The 21,143-nt window shown below is 48.3% G+C and overlaps 1 protein-coding gene across 5 annotated transcripts; it reads right to left on the bottom strand.

Moving 5' to 3' along the window:
• Positions 1-801: 801 nt before the first annotated feature.
• Positions 802-20,882, bottom strand: phf21ab (PHD finger protein 21Ab). Of its 5 annotated transcripts, none has more exons than XM_062421159.1 (19): positions 20,712-20,882; positions 18,281-18,320; positions 16,278-16,329; positions 16,068-16,157; positions 14,649-14,681; positions 14,476-14,541; positions 14,121-14,267; positions 13,451-13,687; positions 12,116-12,208; positions 10,191-10,514; positions 9,773-9,889; positions 9,639-9,690; positions 9,476-9,555; positions 9,220-9,280; positions 4,615-4,721; positions 4,086-4,241; positions 3,719-3,794; positions 3,524-3,627; positions 802-3,174 (listed from the first exon to the last, which is right to left on the bottom strand). In XM_062421159.1, exons 3-19 carry the CDS (start codon positions 16,317-16,319, stop codon positions 2,392-2,394), a joined length of 2,568 nt encoding a protein of 855 aa, XP_062277143.1. In that variant the 5' UTR covers positions 16,320-16,329; positions 18,281-18,320; positions 20,712-20,882; the 3' UTR covers positions 802-2,391. The 5 variants fall into 5 exon arrangements, with proteins under 5 accessions (XP_062277143.1, XP_062277145.1, XP_062277144.1 ...); XM_062421161.1 differs by having other exon boundaries at positions 9,773-9,886; XM_062421160.1 differs by lacking the exon at positions 20,712-20,882 and adding an exon at positions 20,207-20,497.
• Between the last annotated feature and the right edge of the window lie 261 nt (positions 20,883-21,143).

Raw genomic sequence — 21,143 nt, 5'->3', positions numbered from 1 at the left:
TTTCTATTTCCTCCTAGAAAAATATTGGCAATGTGGGGATAAGTCACATCACAACAAAGAGATGCATACTCTGTTTTAATTCATATTAACATACAAAAAGCTCTTCAGCAAGCTTGTGCTTTAAATCTCAGAGATGCTTTTAATGTTATTGTTTAATAAGCTCTCCTGTCTCTATCTGGGGACTTCCTGTTTGTGAAATGTGTAGCATCTATATGTTACAACGCCAATGATTTGATCTTTCAGTACAGTAAGAGGACTCGTCCCTGCTGAATTTAAACATCATCATTTTGCAGTTCAGGATTCCAACAGAAATGTACATAATGCAAAGATCACCACTTCAAAAAGAGGATTCCTTCTTTGTGTTGGTTCAGGAACAGAAAGCACTTATTCTGAAGACTAGTGAAGACCTGAATATCTTTCCTATAAAAACAAACACAGCCCAGATATAGTTTGTGTGTGTTGACGTTGCAACATTGCAACTTCACATTTAGAGCTCACAGTCGACAATGAAAACCTCATCACTACACCGACACACTGAACATCTGTGAGGCTAAAGAGCCTGCTCCGCCTCGTCCTGCTGGGTGGTGGTGGGGTAACTTGGACTGTTGGGGTAATTGGTGACTGTTGGGGTAACTGGGACGGTTGGGGTAACTGGGTGTGGGGGGTAACTGGGACTGTTGGAGGTAACTGGGTGGTAGGGTGACACAGTCGTTGGGGGAGGTTTTGGGAGGGTAACTGGGGATGGAAGTTTAGGTTTGGGCGGGGGGGGGGGTTACTGCTACTGGTTGAAAGACGGGGGGTTTAAAGATGGGTGGGGGGTTAAAAGGGGGGTGTTACGATTAATTGTTGAATGAAAATGCTGAATAAGTCATCGGTTGATCAGGATGCTTCAAACTAAACGTTGTTGAATCGTCACACAGTGAAACGTCCTCTCACTGTGGGAGGAGTTTCTGCTGCTGGTCCGTGGGGGGGGTGGGCTGTTGGTTGGACGGGAGGAGTTCCTGCTGGGGGGGGTTGTTGGTTGGATGAAGGGTAAGACGTTGGGTAAGTTACTCTAAAGGCGTTCGTGGATCGTCTGAATCCGTTCTGACGTCTGAACGATCGCCGCAGACGGACGTTTTCTGTAACTTTCTAAAATCAACAATGAAACATTTCCACAGCGATTGGCTGAGTGTGAGAAGGTTTCATATATGAAAGCACTGGTTCATGTGAAGGGACAGGAAGGTACACTGGGACTGTTGGGTGGTGGTGGGGGGGTAACTGGGAGTGTTGTCTGACAGAATCACTGATGAACTGGGACAGAGAGGAGTCATCGGTCATTGGGTTAACGTTGCTGGTAGTAGTCAGCAGGCTACTCTGCTGTTGGCTGGGTTAGGGTTAGGGGAGGGGGAGGTGATGTTGGTGCATGAAGGCAGTTTGTGTGGGTCGAACATTAAAGGAATCAGCAGGAAGTGAAACTAACAGTCCAACATTCACACAGTGATTGGCCAGAAGTGTGAAGATGTTTAACTTCAGACATCTCGTATGAAAAAGGTAAGCTTGGGTTTTAGTCCGATAAGAAAGTTAATGCTGTTAAAGGCTGTTGTTGACTGAAGACTGTTTATATTGGTGTTAATGGAGACGTTGGTTAGAAGGCAAAGCGGCTGTCAGACTGGCTTCCTCCATCAACCTCCCATCAACCTCCCATCAACCTGACTACTTCAGTTCGTTTGAAGCATGGCTGAACAGTTTAGGTTCATCAGGGAAGGCGACTGTTCGGGGAGTTTAAGGGAGTGTAGGTTAGTTTGGGGGTGTGTGTGTGTGTATGTGTGTGTGTGTGCGTGTATTTGGGGGGGGGGGTTGGGTTGTTTGTGTGTGTGTGTGTGGGGGGGGGGGGGGGGGGAGTTAAAGGTTGGGACGAGGGGATGAACAGGTTCTCTTCAGCACTCACTCTATCACAACACTGCTTTTTAGACCAGTAAGCCCTGACAGATGTCTGGTTCCATGTTCTTGTTATCTCCGTACCCCCCCCGCCCCCCCAACACACACACACCATACATACAACCCCCCCCACACGCACACACACACACAGAGAAACACCGGGCCACTAGAACAGGCACACACTGGTGTGATGATGAATTAAATCTCCCCTTTGAGCATTCCCACCACTGACGTACGTCTATCACTAATTGGCATGATGACCCCGGGTGCGTAAGCCTTCCTGCCACCCCCCCCCCCAGCCTACGTCTTCCAGAGTCATGTTGGGCTGTATATCTACCATTGACACAGTCTGACAATACAATGCAAACAAACAACATTTATACAGATTGGCAACTTCAGGGCACCGTGTGGTGCAAGCAAAAGTCTTTTTTTTATATATATGTTTGAATCCGCGACTGAAGAGACGTAACTTTACTTCTTATTGTCCGAACTGCTGACCAGAGCTGGCAAACAATGCTGGGAGGGTTCTGAGGTTTTGCTGTTGTTGGTGTTGCTGCCGTCACTGTCAGTGATCTCCTCCTTTTTCTCCTCCGCCGCTGTCTCTGGAGGGTTGACGGCAGCCATCTTGTTCTCAGAGTTGGCGGCGCACCCCCCCGCGGGGCTGCGGTCGGGTCCGCTCGGCTCGGCCGTACCGTTGGTGGTGGCGACCGCCGCCGGAGTGGGAACGACCGCCGCCGGAGTGGGAACGACCACCGCCGGAGTGGGAACGACCACCGCCGGAGCTGCTTCGGTCTCAGGCTGAACCAAGACCTCCGCCTGCAGACCGGTCCCTGTGTTAGCCCCGCCCTCCGCCTCCGGCCCAGCCTTTCCCCCCGCCTCCGGCCCAGCTTTCCCCCCCGCCCCTCCTGCCCCCCCCGCCCCGGGGCTGTTATCTGCTGTTAGGACGCTGCTGTCTCCTGCTGCCTGGTTTGTCTGCTTGCTCCCTGTAGCTTCCTCCGGTTGTTCGGCTGCGTCGGTGCTGGTGGCCGAGGAACTTCCCGCCTTCACCTTCTCCTTCTCTACCGATGCGGCTTCTGATGCACCTTCAGCACCTGCAGCACCGTCCTGGACTCGGACATCTTTACCTTCTGTCTCTGCCAGAGCTTGGTTGAAGTTGAAGGCTTGGATGAGGCGAATCAGGTGTTTTACTTTTTCCAGAGAAAGCTGCATCTCCTTCTGACGAGCCAGGATGCTGTTTTTGGTCTCCATGCATTTCTGAGAGAGAAAGGAAGACATGGTTAGATCTGTTACTGTGATGGAGTTACTGAGCTGTTACTGTGATGGAGTTACTGAGCTGTTACTGTGATGGAGTTACTGAGCTGTTACTGTCTACTGTGATGGAGTTACTGAGCTGTTACTGTGATGGAGTTACTGAGCTGTTACTGTTTAGTGTGATGGAGTTACTGAGCTGTTACTGTGATGGAGTTACTGAGCTGTTACTGTGATGGAGTTACTGAGCTGTTACTGTGATGGAGTTACTGAGCTGCTTGTTTCTTACTGTGATGGAGTTACTGAGCTGCTTGTTTCTTACTGTGATGGAGTTACTGAGCTGCTTGTTTCTTACTGTGATGGAGTTACTGAGCGCTTTGACTCTCTGTTCCAGCTGCTCTCGCTCCAGTTTCAGTTCAGAGCTCCACTTCATCAGCTTCTGTTTCTCTTCTTCTTTCGCTGCGACAGAGAACAGAGAAAGCACAGTGTTAGAGTCAGAGTTGAGCGGAGGTGTTCGGTCCGTGTGGATGTTGGAGAGAAGCGGAGTCACCTTCTTTGTAAGCGATGTAGGAATGAACGATAGCCAGCGTGCCGGGCCAGGGAATGGCTTCTTCTTTCTTTAGGATCTGGAGAGAAAGGCTGGCAGTTGTCAAAGAGGCTGAGACCCAGAAAACATTTGAGGAAGACATTAGAGCCTCCACCCTGTGGTGAGGCTGGCGGGGACAAGCAATGGAGTGGATGGGTGTGAGATGCCATCTTTACTGACACAATGAATGGGACAGAAGCACAAAAAAAAACAATACTGCATCATGTTTATGCTTACAAAGGATTGAACAGTCCTAAAGTTCAGGACAGAGTTACAGTCATCGGACCGCGCTACCCCCTTCCCCCTGACTCTGGATCTCGGCTGCTGTTACCTGATCTTGACATTTTGGACAGATCCACATGCCTTTAGGAATGGTTTTCAGGGGTGGATCCAGGCAGTCCAGGTGATAAACACGAGAACACGTGTCGCACATGAGCAACTGGCCACTGCGTCTGCACACAGTGCAGAAATCCTCATGGATGTCTCCCTGTGAGGAAGAATTGGACCAATCAGTTTCCCCACCAACCATCTGTGGAGGCAAGGCAGGGGGAGGCACCGTGACCTGCTGGGTTTAGTTTACGGTTGGCCTTCTTCAGATGTCTAATGACACGGTGAGTTAACTTACTGAGCCCACACAAACACATCTGGGAGTTAGAGTGATCTGAGTTACTGATGGCTGCAGGACACTGTTCACTTTGTAAGTCTGAGTCAAAGTAAAAATTGATGACTGATGATAATCACATGGAGACAACACACTCATGAACATGTTTGTGGATGAATGACAGAGCTACTGGGCCAATAGGAGAACTGTGTGACGGGGTCCAACCCTGTGAAAGTCCGTCTCCCCCATCGTTACTTACATCCCCAGAGCTGGGGCTGGGCAGGGGGAGGGGGCGGACGGGGCTGGAGGGGGAGGTCGGGGTGAGGCTGCCCAGCTCCGGGACGCTGCTGTATTTGGGTGGGCGACCTGGGTGAAATGAGACAGACGACAAAGACGGAAAACAAAGAAAAAAGAAAGATGGAGAGGAGGGGGGAGAAACAAAAACAGTCTGTATGACATACCTTGGAAAGGGAGTCTTCATTGGCTAGCATGAGGCAGGGGAGGGGGGGGGGCGGTAAGGGAGGGGGAGGAGGAAGAGGGGGGGTCAGAAGCACAGACAGCAGTGTTAGTGCAGGAGAACGACTCCATGCAAGCTGAGGACGAGCACGACGACTACCTGCTGCAGCTCTACGAAGCGTTAACGTCAGGATCAAACCTGTGACATCATCAGCACGGGACGGCCTCAAACACACACAGCTGTGACATCATCTGTTAACCACGCACTCACACTCACAGTCTACACACATTCCTGTTAATCATATACTTATAAAAGTTATAAAGAATCTAATATAACTTCTCCTATGAAGACATTTTATTATTATTATTATTCCAGATGTTTGTTTATTCCAGCTGTTTGTTTATTCCAGCTGTTTGTTTTATTCCAGCTGTTTGTTTATTCCAGCTGTTTCCTGCTTTATTAAACAGACAACATTAAATTATTATGGTGATGTTAGAAGGTGAAACAGGAAGTGCTTTTCTCCACATGTTCTGTCTTCCTGTTCATCTGACGGCGTTTGGCTCACCGTTGCCGTGACGTCGGGACTTTAGCGTGTTCAGACCGACATGTTTGGCTGCCATCAGATGAACACGAAGCTTCATTAAGACATGAAATATTAGACGTGTTGTAGGCGTGTTGTAGACGTGTTGTAGACGTGTTGTTGACGTGTTGTAGGCGTGTTGTAGACGTGTTGTAGGCGTGTTGTAGGCGTGTTGTAGGCGTGTTGTAGACGTGTTGTTGACGTGTTGTAGACGTGTTGTAGACGTGTTGTTGGCGTGTTGTAGACGTGTTGTAGACGTGTTGTAGGCGTGTTGTAGGCGTGTTGTAGGCGTGTTGTAGGCGTGTTGTAGGAGTGTTGTAGACGTGTTGTAGACGTGTTGTAGGCGTGTTGTTGACGTGTTGTAGACGTGTTGTAGACGTGTTGTAGGCGTGTTGTTGACGTGTTGTTGACGTGTTGTAGACGTGTTGTTGACGTGTTGTAGACGTGTTGTAGGCGTGTTGTAGGTGTGTTGTAGACGTGTTGTAGGTGTGTTGTAGACGTGTTGTAGACGTGTTGTAGGCGTGTTGTAGGCGTGTTGTAGGAGTGTTGTAGACGTGTTGTAGACGTGTTGTAGGCGTGTTGTTGACGTGTTGTAGACGTGTTGTAGACGTGTTGTAGGCGTGTTGTTGACGTGTTGTAGGCGTGTTGTAGGCGTGTTGTAGGCGTGTTGTAGGCGTGTTGTAGGCGTGTTGTAGGAGTGTTGTAGACGTGTTGTAGACGTGTTGTAGGCGTGTTGTTGACGTGTTGTAGACGTGTTGTAGACGTGTTGTAGGCGTGTTGTTGACGTGTTGTTGACGTGTTGTAGACGTGTTGTAGACGTGTTGTAGACGTGTTGTAGGCGTGTTGTAGACGTGTTGTAGGTGTGTTGTATACGTGTTGTAGACGTGTTGTAGGCATGTTGTTGACGTGTTGTAGACGTGTTGTAGGCGTGTTGTAGACGTGTTGTAGGTGTGTTGTAGACGTGTTGTAGACGTGTTGTAGACGTGTTGTAGGCGTGTTGTAGGCGTGTTGTAGACGTGTTGTAGGCGTGTGGTAGGCGTGTTGTAGACGTGTTGTAGACGTGTTGTAGACGTGTTGTAGGCGTGTTGTTGACGTGTTGTTGACGTGTTGTAGACGTGTTGTAGGCGTGTTGTTGACGTGTTGTAGACGTGTTGTAGACGTGTTGTAGGCGTGTTGTTGACGTGTTGTTGACGTGTTGTTGACGTGTTGTTGACGTGTTGTAGACGTGTTGTAGGCGTGTTGTTGACGTGTTGTAGACGTGTTGTAGGCGTGTTGTAGGTGTGTTGTAGACGTGTTGTAGGTGTGTTGTAGACGTGTTGTAGACGTGTTGTAGGCGTGTTGTAGGCGTGTTGTAGACGTGTTGTAAGCGTGTGGTAGGCGTGTTGTAGACGTGTTGTAGACGTGTTGTAGACGTCTACAACACACCTACAACACGTCTACAACACGTCTACAACACGCCTACAACACGCCTACAACACGTCTACAACACACCTACAACACGCCTACAACACGTCTACAACACGTCAACAACACGCCTACAACACGTCTACAACACGTCTACAACACGTCAACAACACGCCTACAACACGTCTACAACACGTCTACAACACGTCAACAACACGTCTACAACACGTCTACAACACGTCTACAACACGTCAACAACACGTCTACAACACGTCTACAACACGCCTACAACACGTCTACAACACGCCTACAACACGCCTACAACACGTCTACAACACACCTACAACACGTCTACAACACGTCTACAACACGTCTATGTTGTAGGCGTGTTGTAGACGTGTTGTTGGCGTGTTGTAGGCGTGTTGTAGGCGTGTTGTAGACGTGTTGTAGGCGTGTTGTAGACGTGTTGTAGACGTGTTGTTGACGTGTTGTAGACGTGTTGTAGACGTGTTGTAGACGTGTTGTAGACGTGTTGTTGACGTGTTGTAGGCGTGTTGTAGGCGTGTTGTTGACGTGTTGTAGGCGTGTTGTAGACGTGTTGTAGGCGTGTTGTAGACGTGTTGTAGACGTGTTGTAGGCGTGTTGTAGGCGTGTTGTAGGCGTGTTGTTGACGTGTTGTAGGCGTGTTGTTGACGTGTTGTAGGCGTGTTGTAGACGTGTTGTAGACGTGTTGTTGACGTGTTGTAGGCGTGTTGTAGGCGTGTTGTAGGCGTGTTGTAGACGTGTTGTAGGCGTGTTGTAGGCGTGTTGTTGACGTGTTGTAGACGTGTTGTAGACGTGTTGTAGGCGTGTTGTAGGCGTGTTGTAGGCGTGTTGTTGACGTGTTGTAGGCGTGTTGTTGACGTGTTGTAGGCGTGTTGTAGACGTGTTGTAGACGTGTTGTAGACGTGTTGTTGACGTGTTGTAGGCGTGTTGTAGACGTGTTGTAGACGTGTTGTAGGCGTGTTGTAGACGTGTTGTAGACGTGTTGTTGACGTGTTGTAGACGTGTTGTAGGCGTGTTGTTGACGTGTTGTAGGCGTGTTGTAGACGTGTTGTAGGCGTGTTGTAGGCGTGTTGTTGACGTGTTGTAGGCGTGTTGTAGGCGTGTTGTAGACGTGTTGTAGGCGTGTTGTAGGCGTGTTGTAGACGTGTTGTAGGCGTGTTGTAGACGTGTTGTAGACGTGTTGTTGACGTGTTGTAGACGTGTTGTAGGCGTGTTGTTGACGTGTTGTAGGCGTGTTGTAGACGTGTTGTAGGCGTGTTGTAGGCGTGTTGTTGACGTGTTGTAGACGTGTTGTAGACGTGTTGTAGGCGTGTTGTTGACGTGTTGTAGGCGTGTTGTAGGCGTGTTGTAGGCGTGTTGTAGGCGTGTTGTTGACGTGTTGTAGGCGTGTTGTTGACGTGTTGTAGGCGTGTTGTAGACGTGTTGTAGACGTGTTGTTGACGTGTTGTAGACGTGTTGTAGGCGTGTTGTAGACGTGTTGTAGGCGTGTTGTAGACGTGTTGTAGACGTGTTGTAGGCGTGTTGTAGACGTGTTGTAGGCGTGTTGTAGGCGTGTTGTAGACGTGTTGTAGACGTGTTGTAGGCGTGTTGTAGACGTGTTGTAGACGTGTTGTAGGCGTGTTGTAGGCGTGTTGTAGACGTGTTGTAGACGTGTTGTAGGCGTGTTGTAGACGTGTTGTAGACGTGTTGTAGGCGTGTTGTAGGCGTGTTGTAGCCGTGTTGTAGGCGTGTTGTTGACGTGTTGTAGACGTGTTGTAAGCGTGTTGTAGACGTGTTGTAGACGTGTTGTAGACGTGTTGTAGGCGTGTTGTAGACGTGTTGTAGGCGTGTTGTAGACGTGTTGTAGACGTGTTGTAGACGTGTTGTAGGCGTGTTGTAGACGTGTTGTAGGCGTGTTGTTGACGTGTTGTAGGCGTGTTGTAGGCGTGTTGTAGACGTGTTGTAGGCGTGTTGTAGGCGTGTTGTAGGCGTGTTGTAGACGTGTTGTAGGCGTGTTGTAGGCGTGTTGTAGGCGTGTTGTAGGCGTGTTGTAGACGTGTTGTAGGCGTGTTGTTGACGTGTTGTAGACGTGTTGTAGACGTGTTGTAGGCGTGTTGTTGACGTGTTGTAGGCGTGTTGTAGACGTGTTGTAGGCGTGTTGTAGGCGTGTTGTAGGAGTGTTGTAGACTTGTTGTAGGCGTGTTGTAGGCGTGTTGTAGGCGTGTTGTAGACGTGTTGTAGGCGTGTTGTAGGCGTGTTGTAGGCGTGTTGTATACGTGTTGTAGGCGTGTTGTAGGCGTGTTGTAGGTGTGTTATCGACGTGTTGACATGTTGTTAGCAACATGTTAGTGTGCTATATGTACTGTAACACTGAGCTGTAACTACAGGCTGCTCTGTACCTCTCTTCCTGGTCCCTTGGTGCAGAGGGCTGTTCAGGTAACTCACTGCACTCTTTTTCCTCTGAAACAAACACACGACAAATATCATCAGATATCATTTAATACCAATATTTAATGCTATTTCTTAAAGTTAAAAATAAAGTTAAACAAGTTTAAAAAAGCCTTAAAGTTTGTGTTTTACAAAGTGACACATTCAGATGTTATTGTAGTTTGTACATCAGTCTGAACATGTGAGGAGCTCTGAGTGTGTTTGTACCTCTGGTTCAAACACGGCACCGCTGTACACCGGGTTCGCCGTCGTCCTCCTCTTCCTCTCCTGACGTTTACTCTGAATCTCTGTAAATAAAATATCACATGTATGATAACAGCAGGAAGAGGAGCAGAGGGAGGAGCTGGAGGAGCAGGAGCAGCAAATTTACCTTCCAGGTGATCATGTGTTACGAGTCCCAGAGAAACCATGAAGGCCAGTTTCTAAAAAACACAAACCAAAAGTTTTCAAGCAGAACTCTGACCTGCAGCATGTGACCTGCAACATGTGACCTGCTGAACGTACCTCTGGGTTCTCCTCCTTCTTGGGTCGGGGAGGAGCAGGAGACAGCGGAGGAGTCGAGGAAGAGGGGCGGCTCACAACAACCTTATGCTCTGCTCCACCTCCTGATTTAACAGTCTGCTGAGAGGAGAAGGAGGAGAGAGGAGGAGAAAGAGGAGGAGAGAGGAGAGAGGAGGAGACAGGAGAGAGGAGGAGGAGGAGGAGGAAGGAGGAGATATATTACCTGTTTGACAAACACCTTTAACAGGTAAATATCTGCATTATTACTGGCAGAATGTGTTTATGTTATTTATTGATATTGTGATAGTTTGTTCATTATTTAACGACTCAGAATATGATCGGGGGTTTATCGGCTGATGATGATGTAACTCATATCAAACCCAACGTTGTGACATTAAACCAAACAGAGATGAAACTGTACCTTGGGCTCTGCGGTCAGGCTGCTGATCTGGATTGGCTTGACAGGAGTCGGGGGAGCGACGGAGGCGGGGCTGGCGAGGCGGGCGGCCGCGGCAGAGATCGGAGTGGTGATGACGATGCCGGTCAGAGGCGTGGAGCCGGTCTTACTGCAGGGCTGCCCGTTAACGATGCGGACCTGATGGATGGGCGCCGCCGACGGCAGCGAAGACGACAGCTTGGTGGCCAACATGACGGGCCTCTGCAGCAGCTGGGGGGCCGCCATCATGGGCGGGGGCGGGGCCGGAGCGATGGGGACGTTGGCGGGCGTGGCCGGTTTGGGCCTGACCTGTGACAACAGACAGCCAATCAGAACACAACAGAGAAAGGACCCGAAACTACCGAGGAACGTCACTGTGGAGCTCCGACTGCTAATAATAATAATACTAATACTGCTACCGATACTATTACCGATACTAGCACCGATGCTAGCGCTGATGCTAGCACCGATACTATTACCGATACTAGCACCGATGCTAGCGCTGATGCTAGCACCGATACTATTACCGATACTAGCACCGATGCTAGCGCTGATGCTAGCACTGTTGCTAGCACTGATGCTAGCACTCGTATTACAGAGTATTGTCAGAGCTCTCAGTGTCATTTCTCAGCACAAATAAACATCACCAACAGTTTGCACTGAAAGGGTTAAAACACCAACAGCCAGGAACACAAAATACCAAGAAGCTGCAGGAAAAACACACTCACACACACACACATGCACACACACACACTCTCACACACACACACACCCTGTTTACAGCGGTCAGTAACATGCATCTCAGGTGACAGCAGGATCTCACTACTCAGCCTCCAGGAGAAGCTGCTGCTGAAAGGCTCCGGCTGGTTGTTGAACCTGGTTCAGGAGGAGCGATGTGGATTCTGGCCGTGGACCAGTGGACTAGCTCTTCACCCTGCAGGGGTTATGGAGGGGTCATGGAGGGGTCATGGGAGTTCGCTCATCCAGTCTACATGTGCTGTGTGGACCAGGAGAAGGCTTAGGACCGGGTCCCTCGGGGGACCTTGTGGGAGGAGTTGTGGGAGTTTGGGGTACCAGGGTCTCTGCTAGGAGCCATTGGGTCCCTAAACAACCGCTGTGACAGCTGGGTTCACATTCTCTGCAGTAAGACCTGGTCTCAGTGGGTGTTGGGCTCCATCAGGGCTGTCCCTGGTCTCTGATCCTGGTTCTGATCTTCATGGACAGAGTCTCAAGGTGCAGCCGGGGGGAGGAGAGAGTCCAGTTTGGGGACCTCAGAACCTCCTCTCGGCTTTCTGTGGTTGATGTTGTTCTGTTGGACTCTACATGTGAAGCGGTCGGGATGAGAGTCAGAACCTCCACATCTGATCCATGGTGCTCTGCTGGACCGGACCGTCCTGGTGGATCAGAGCCTCTCCTGAAGGTGAAGCTCTCAGTGTAGCAGTCAGTCTACGTCCCAACCCTCACCTCTGCTCACCAGCTTTGGGTAGTGACCCAAACAATGAGATGCTGGATCCAAGCAGAGAGGGTCTGGGCTCTTAGAGATCGGGTCAGGAGTTCAGACATCCGGGGCTGTTTCATGCAGTCCACTTATGATCACCTGAGACGCATTTTAATGTCAGATGTAAACAGAGTCTGACACACACACACACACACACACACACACAAACACACACACATACACATACACACACACACCTGTATAAGGAACCAGTTCTCAGGTGAGTTAAATTAAAAGCAGCACATAGAGGAGGACAGATGAGTGGAGGCAGCACAGAGCAAACAGTGTTTTAGTGCCACTGAGCAGGCATGAGTGTTTGCTTTGGTGCACTCCTCTGCTGCAGAGTGAGCGAGGGCCACACACACTGATCTGAGGGGGTTAGGGTCGGGAGGCGGGTCTTACAGGGACGCACCTGTGGCTGAAAGGTGGGTCGAGGCGTCAGTCTAGGAGGAGGGACAAACTGAGGAACTTTGATTGGCTGGGCGGTGGTGGTGGTGGCCTGCACCTGAGACAAAACCACAGCAGATTGTGGATCTGTGCTGCTGTTACACAACACGTCTGCTGCGCTTATACCATACGTCTGTTGGTTCACACCTGCAGTTTCTATCAGCCAGTCAGTGGGTCCACGCAGCCAGACGTCTGTGCACACTGACCCCTGACCCTCCTGCTGTTCACATGTTATGACTACATGAGAATGATGAGGTGAGTAGTTGAAATGATCTGTTAGCAGCTTCTCACATGTGAAGATTTGTTAGTTTCCATGATAGTTAAACATCTTTGTGTCTAAATGTGTTCAGATGGACTTCATGAAGTAATGATAACTGATCAATATCTGGATTATTACGGGAGATAATGACAGTCCTTACTTTACAACAGACACTTTAATCATTCCTCCTGTTCATACTGACTATTAAAAGATGCCTGTACGGTAGTCAGGAGGAACAGGAGGAACCTCTGAGCTGCTCATATGAAGTTAAACCTGCAGGATTCAACAGTGAAGCTCATTCTGCATCTGGTGGGACCTCCAACTGATTCTGGGTCTGACGCGACTTCTGGAGCAAAGAACACGAATAAAACAGATGAATAAAGAAACCGTTTAACTATGAAGCGCTCTGACTCACAGGAGACGTTCAACCAAACCGTTCAAACCGGAGTATCAGACGTCTACAGCAGTAAATACAGAGAGAGGTTGGATATGATCATAGGTCTGTATAAAGGCTCCAAACTAATAACAATAAGTATAAAGATAAGGATGTGAGCGTCCACACTATGAACTATAACCTATAAACAGCTGTGAGCTCCAGCTGTGTCTGCAGCTATTAATGAGCCGTCAATGCTTCATGCTGCAGAGACATGATTCAGTGTGTTGGTCACAAGTATTTCAGATGTTTCAGTGTTTACAGACCCTAACCCTAACCCAGCAGTCTATCAGCACACAGCGTCTTATACACTGTTCACTAAGTCACAGTTTAGTTGTGCTGCTACTGCAGTAACTGTATGATGAGGAGTATTGATTACCCAGGTGTTATATGTACCTGTACCGGCCCTCGTGTTGAACAGACGTGAGGCTGCGTGACTCTGACTGTCACATGATGACATCACTTTAAAAGGCCACCACTCACACCACACCTGCTGTTTCTATGGAAACACGATTTATCTGGTGTGTAAAGCTGCCAGGTGGACAGACTGCGGCTCCTCTCAGCTGTTCAATAAGTCTGATCGGAGGTGATGTCGCGGAGGATCTTACCACCATGGCGTTCTTGGACACCAGCCGCACCGGCTCCACGCTCTGATTGGTCAGCTTGCTGGCCACCTGCAGGTTGATGGGGGCGTTCTGCGAGTCGGGTTTGGTGATAGCTGTGGTTACCATAGCAACAGCGGTCGGGCGTTGCGGCAGGACCGCGCCGGGCAGGGCGGCCGTGGCAGCAGCTTTCAGCACCAGAGGTAGAGTCTTCGTGGTGAGGACCGGCGTGACCGTCAGCGTCTGAGACCAGAACAGCCAACATGTTAATGATGTCATGCTTCTACCGCTACACTACATCTCCCAGAATGCAACTGGGTTAAACAAGGGCTGCTAATAGCTCTGCAACCATTAACCAATTAGTTACCAACTATTAAAGGTTTCTATGTTTGCCTTTATTTGAAAGGAAGGCAGAGAGGCTGGCAGGACACAGGGAGAGACAGGGGGGGGGGGGGGGGGGGGTTAAACTTGTTAATCTTTGCTTTTAACAGTTTAACCCAAAAATAATTAAAATCATGTTTCTACTTCTCATTATTACACTGAGTTGCACCAAATCCTTTCTTTGGCGTGTGATGAAACCCTAACCCACACCTGTAATATGAATGGACTCTGTCTTAACTGCAGTGTTATATTAAACTCCCTCCCTCTGATTGGCTGAGCTGTGTGACATCATCACCTGCTGTAGTCCTCCAGGTATCTGCTGCAGCAGGTTGGCCGCCTTGATGTCGCCGCCTACAGGAGGAGTTTGGACCTGCAGCTGCAGCTTCGCCTCCGGCTCCTGCTTCACCATCAGCTCCTTCCTCAGCTGCTCCACCACCTTTTTCTGGAGGGGGGGGGAGAGAGGGGTGGGTTAAATCAAATGAACTCAGTAACTTTCTATGTAAATGTAAAGCTGCTAAAACTCGATGTCACTTAAAGAAAATCAGCAGTGAGTAGTGTGTGTGTGTGTGTATAGTGTGTGTGTGTGTGTATATAGTGTGTGTATAGTGTGTGTGTGTGTGTATAGTGTGTGTATAGTGTGTGTGTGTTACCTGCTTCTCGCTGAGCGCTGTGATCTTAGCTTGAAGTTCATGCAGCTGCTTCTTCAGATCTGCATTCTGAAACACAAACATTCAACTTTACTAACTGCAGTTACTGATCAATAAATACAGAGAGGTGCTGATCAATAGAACCAATAACAGATCAATAAATCAGCTGTGCTTACCTGAGGGTCCTGCTTCATCTGGGCAACAAGTTTCTGCAGGGAAACAAAGTCAGAGAAATTAGTGTAACGGTGACACCTGCTGGTCACACAGAGGAACTGCAACCAGAGAAATGAGCCTAACGGTGACACCTGCTGGTCAGTGAGAGGAACTGCAACCAGAGAAATGAGCCTAACGGTGACACCTGCTGGTCAGTGAGAGGAACTGCAACCAGAGAAATGAGCCTAACGGTGACACCTGCTGGTCACACAGAGGAACTGCAACCAGAGAAATCAGCCTAACGGTGACACCTGCTGGTCACACAGAGGAACTGCAACCAGAGAAATCAGCCTAACGGTGACACCTGCTGGTCACACAGAGGAACTGCAACCAGAGAAATGAGCCTAACGGTGACACCTGCTGGTCACACAGAGGAACTGCAACCAGAGAAATCAGCCTAACGGTGACACCTGCTGGTCACACAGAGGAACTGCAACCAGAGAAATGAGCCTAACGGTGACACCTGCTGGTCACACAGAGGAACTGCAACCAGAGAAATCAGCCTAACGGTGACACCTGCTGGTCACACAGAGGAACTGCAGCCAGAGAAAGGAACCTAACGGTGACACCTGCTGGTCACACAGAGGAACTGCAACCAGAGAAATGAGCCTAACGGTGACACCTGCTGGTCACTGAGAGGAACTGCAACCAGGTGACAGGTGATTTAAAGTCAGGACAGTGTTGATATGTTTATCTGAGCTCTGAGAAAACACAAGTTCACTAATATCTGGACAATAAATCAACTCTGATCCTGATCCACTTCTAAGACATCTGTAGAAACAGATATTTAGTGAAACAGTATTTATATGTTCATCAGTAATGAACTAGTTGAACTGAGAGAATCACTTCTGCTTTCTTTGTTTCACAGCTGGAATATGAACATTAGTCTTTTTGATGGTTAGATTGGAACATTAATTAACTGCTAATATATATTTCCTGAGCTTTGTGATGAGTCATCATCATTCAAACCAGTAGTTAAGTTACTAAAGCACAAATACTTTATAGATATAACTTCTTAATGTTCTCACAGTGAAACCAGAACGATGCTTTTGACTTAAAAATGTACTAAATATTCTTCCAGGGAGCCGAAGGGTCCAGAGGGTCGACTGAGACGCAGCAGCAGTCTCTAAACTCTGGATACATGTATTATATATATCAGTTTATAACATATTAGCGTGTATGTTCTTAGCGTGTCATTAGCGTGTTCTTAGCGTGTTCTTAGCATGTTCCTAGCGTGTTCTTAGCGTGTTCTTAGCATGTCCTTAGCGTGTTCTTAGCGTGTATGTCCTTAGCGTGTTCTTAGCGTGTTCTTAGCGTGTTCCTAGCATGTCCTTAGCGTGTTCTTAGCATGTTCTTAGCGTGTTCTTAGCGTGTAGACCCACCTGATGGATCTGGATCTCCACCTTCAGAGCCTCCTGCAGCGTCTGTAGCTCCATCATGGATCCCGTCAGTCTGCCAGCCGATCGATCAGCCTGCACACACAAACACGCCTGTTGTCATAGCAACGTGAGGGCACAGCCGTGTAAGAACTTCCTGTATGACGCTGATGATGAAAGGTGAAACGAGGTCACGTGATAGAACAGGAAGTTTACCTGAACACCGTCTCCAGTAGGAAAACCATCCACCTGAAGCATGAACGGACCGCTGCACACAAACACACACCGATTATTATATTATATATAAATATATAAATATAATACACTGGATATAACTTATTATTATTATTATTAAGCTTAAACACTAAATGTTGCTGCATTATTAAACTGTTTCATTTAAACTAACCCAGATGACGTTAATTGTAATTGATGTTTTTAAACACATTAAAAGCAGCTGATTGATAGTTAATGTGAATAATACTTAATTTTACTAAAAATGGTCCAAACTATTTATAAAAGACATTTATTAACAGTCTAGTTATTTACACTGCTTAACACAATGTTAATGTCTTATTTTAATACATTATATATTAAAAACATATGTAAAATACTTTAGATTAAAATCACTATTATTAATCATCTGCTCAAACTATAAAGGGAACATTTAAACAACACAAAGTAAGTCTGTGAAATCTAAACTGTCCACCAGCAACACTGATGACAATCAATGTCTCGTCGTTCAAATGGAGACAACAGGTGGAAATTACAGGCAATTAGCAAGACACCCCCAATAAAGCAGTGGTTCTGCAGGCGGTTCTGCAGGCGGTTCTGCAGGTTGTGACCACAGACCACTTCTCAGTGTCTTTCTGGCTGATGTTTTGGTCCCTTTCACTCTAGTGGCAGCATGAGACGGAGTCTACGACCCACTAGTGGCTCAGATAGTGCAGCTACCAGGAGACGGGTCCAGAGCACGGAGGCGCTACCAGGAGACGGGTCCAGAGCACGGAGGCGCTACCAGGAGACGGGTCCAGAGCACGAAGGCGCTACCAGGAGACGGGTCCAGAGCACGGAGGCGCTACCAGGAGACGGGTCCAGAGCACGGAGGCGCTACCAGGAGACGGGTCCAGAGCACGGAGGCGCTACCAGGAGACGGGTCCAGAGCACGGAGGCGCTACCAGGAGACGGGTCCAGAGCACGGAGGCGCTACCAGGAGACGGGTCCAGAGCACGGAGGCGCTACCAGGAGACGGGTCCAGAGCACGGAGGCGGTACCAGGAGACGGGTCCAGAGCACGGAGGCGCTACCAGGAGACGGGTCCAGAGCACGGAGGCGCTACCAGGAGACGGGCCGGTACATCAGGAGGCCGTAGGAGGGCAACAACCCAGCAGCAGGACCGCTACCTCCGCCTTTGTGCAAGGAGGATCAGGAGGAGCGCTGCCAGAACCCTGCAACATGACCTCCAGCATGTGTCTGCTCAAACGGTCAGAAACAGACTCCATGAGGGGGGGATGAGGGCCCAACGTCCACAGGTGGGGGTTCTGCCTACAGCCCAACACCGTGCAGGACGTTTGGCATTTACCAGAGAACACTGGCGCCCCGTTCACAGATGAAAGCAGGTTCACACTGAGCACATGTGGAGAAGGTTCTGCTGCCTGCAACATCTTCCAGCAGGACCGGTTGGGCGGTGGGTCAGTAATGGTGTGGGGCGGTTGGCCCAATGCTAGACCTCATGGGGCTGGAGTGTGTCAGCGGTTCCTGCAAGACGAAGGCATTGATGCTATGGACCGACCCGTTCCCCAGACCTGAATCCAATCGAGCACATCTGGGACATCGTGTCTGGCTCCGTCCACCAGCACCACAGACTGTCCAGGTCTGTAGGGGGGTCATACGGGCCCGTGGAGGCCACACCGGTACTGAGCCTCATTCTGACTGGTTTTAAGGACATCAGTTGGATCCGCCTGTGGTCCAGACCTCGGTGGGTTCATGGATCTGGTTCCATTGATCATGTTTGTGTGATTTTGTTGTCGACGATGTAAAGAACAAAGTATTTAATACTCACTCAGATCCAGGATGTTATTTAATGTTATATATTTATAATTATATATTTATATATTTAATGTTCCCTTTATGGTTCTGAGCTGGAAATGTTAAATATATCAAATACAGGTTTTTACTTTATAACAGAATAAATATCTGTTAGATGATTGATGAGTAACTCACCACCCGGCTGAGGGACTGGACTCCACCCGGCTGTGCTGCTCTGTAACGAGAACAAACACACATCACACACAGCTGATACAGCAATAATCAACACATTGATCTGATCAGCTGATCGATCGACTCATTGATCAAACTTATTATATTATTAATATTAGTTTTAGAAGTTAAAGTATTACAGTAAAAGTACTGCAGTATTATGACCAATGTAGTACTTCAAACTGTACTGCAGTAAAGTACTAGTACCTCAAACTGTACTAAAGTAAAGTACTAGTACCTCTAACTGTACTACAGTAAAGTACTAGTACCTCTAACTGTACTACAGTAAAGTACAAGTACCTCTAACTGTACTACAGTAAAGTACTAGTACCTCTAACTGTACTACAGTAAAGTACTAGTACCTCTAACTGTACTACAGTAAAGTACTAGTACCTCTAACTGTACTACAGTAAAGTACAAGTACCTCTAACTGTACTACAGTAAAGTACTAGTACCTCTAACTGTACTACAGTAAAGTACTAGTACCTCTAACTATACTACAGTAAAGTACTAGTACCTCTAACTGTACTACAGTAAAGTACTAGTACCTCTAACTGTACTACAGTAAAGTACTAGTACCTCAAACTGTACTACAGTAAAGTACTAGTACCTCTAACAGTACTACAGTAAAGTACTAGTACCTCAAACTGTACTACAGTAAAGTACTAGTACCTCAAACTGTACTACAGTAAAGTACTAGTACCTCTAACTGTACTACAGTAAAGTACTAGTACCTCTAACTGTACTACAGTAAAGTACTAGTACCTCTAACTGTACTACAGTAAAGTACTAGTACCTCTAACTGTACTACAGTCTCTGTGTGTGTGTGTGTGTGTGTGTGTGTGTCTGTCTCTGTGTGTGTGTGTGTGTGTCTCTGTGTGTGTGTGTATAGTGTGTGTGTGTGAGTCTCTGTGTGTGTGTGTGTGTATAGTTTGTGTGTGTGTGTATAGTGTGTGTGTGTATAGTGTGTGTATAGTGTGTGTGTGTATAGTGTGTGTATAGTGTGTGTGTGTGTGTATAGTGTGTGTGTGTGTATAGTGTGTGTGTGTATAGTGTGTGTATAGTGTGTGTGTAGAGTGTGTGTGTGTATAGTGTGTATAGTGTGTGTGTGTGTATAGTGTGTGTATAGTGTGTGTGTGTATAGTGTGTGTGTGTATAGTGTGTGTATAGTGTGTGTGTGTGTGTATAGTTTGTGTGTGTGTATAGTGTGTGTGTGTGTATAGTGTGTGTATAGTGTGTGTGTAGTGTGTGTGTGTATAGTGTGTGTGTGTGTATAGTGTGTGTGTGTGTGTGTGTGTGTATAGTGTGTAGTGTGTGTGTATAGTGTGTGTGTGTGTATAGTGTGTGTGTGTGTGTATAGTGTGTAGTGTGTGTGTATAGTGTGTGTGTGTGTATAGTGTGTGTGTGTGTGTATAGTGTGTAGTGTGTGTATAGTGTGTGTGTGTATAGTGTGTAGTGTGTGTGTGTGTATAGTGTGTGTGTGTATAGTGTGTAGTGTGTGTGTGTGTGTGTATAGTGTGTGTGTGTGTATAGTGTGTAGTGTGTGTGTGTGTATAGTGTGTGTGTGTGTATAGTGTGTGTGTGTATAGTGTGTAGTGTGTGTGTGTGTGTATAGTGTGTGTGTGTATAGTGTGTAGTGTGTGTGTGTGTGTATAGTGTGTGTGTGTGTGTGTATAGTGTGTGTGTGTGTGTGTATAGTGTGTGTGTGTGTGTGTGTGTATAGTGTGTGTGTGTGTGTATAGTGTGTAGTGTGTGTGTGTAGGACAGTTGTAAGTTGTCGGTAAAGTTGTTGCAGATAAAATGGAGTAATGTGTGTGTTTATAATCCATTTGAAGCAGAAACAGCACCGGTACCGGCTCCGGTTCACCGGTTAAAGTTAGTGCTTATTACCGGTAATAACGGCTGCATGGCGGACACAGCCTGTAAACACACCGGGATGCTCCCGGTACACCGGAGGAGAGCCGGTAGACCGGAGGAGAGCCGGTACACCGGAGGAGAGCTAGCTGCTAACGTTAGCCGCTAATGCTAACCGTGATGCTAACAGCTGAGATAACTTCATTAAACACAATAAACCGGTCAGCACGGAGCACCGGGACCGGGACACGCTGACCGGGACAGCGGGACACACCGAGACATCCCGGGAGCCACCGGGAGCCCCGCACATCCCCGCAGAGCCCCGCACAGCCCCGCACACAGCCCGTCCAGCAGGCGCCATGTTCAGGGACAGAAGTTGTCTCGGCCCCTTGTTCTAACTACAAACCCCGCAAACATCCCGCACACAGCTGCTCCCCGCACAGCTGCAGCCCGCACGGCCCCGCACGGCCCGCACGGCCTGCAGCACGCACGCAAAGTTTCAGCACAAAAACAATTAAAGTTATGAAATAAAAAGACTTACTGGCAGCAGATCCTCAGATTAATTAAATATATATTTAATATGAAGCTGATCCGCGCCGGAAGCTCCGCACACACCCCGCACGGCTCGCTCAGGCCCGCACGGAGGCGTGTGGTTGCGGGATTTGCGTTTATTAGTTTAAATGTGTAAAAAGAGAAAAAACTGAAGCTACAAAACAAGAAGAACTCTTCTTCATCAGCTCAGCCTCAGCACACACAGATCCCTGCGCCGCGGAGCTGCAGGAAGGCACACACTAACTAGCTCCCTGGCCGCCGCACGCACGCCAACCACGCACACTCCGTCTGATATCAGCCCGTCTCATCGGTAAAGTTCGTTAAATCGAGCCGATCACCGGCGACCGGTCACGAAAAAAGGTGTTCGGGAAGCGGACTACTTTTTGTGTCGGTGCAGCGAATTTATTTCACTTTGCCTAAG

This window comes from Scomber scombrus, chromosome 6, assembly GCF_963691925.1.
Source record: "Scomber scombrus chromosome 6, fScoSco1.1, whole genome shotgun sequence".
Lineage (NCBI taxonomy): Eukaryota > Metazoa > Chordata > Actinopteri > Scombriformes > Scombridae > Scomber > Scomber scombrus.
The sequence above is the reverse complement of the archived record's forward strand: the minus strand, read 5'-3'. Positions and strand labels throughout refer to the sequence as shown.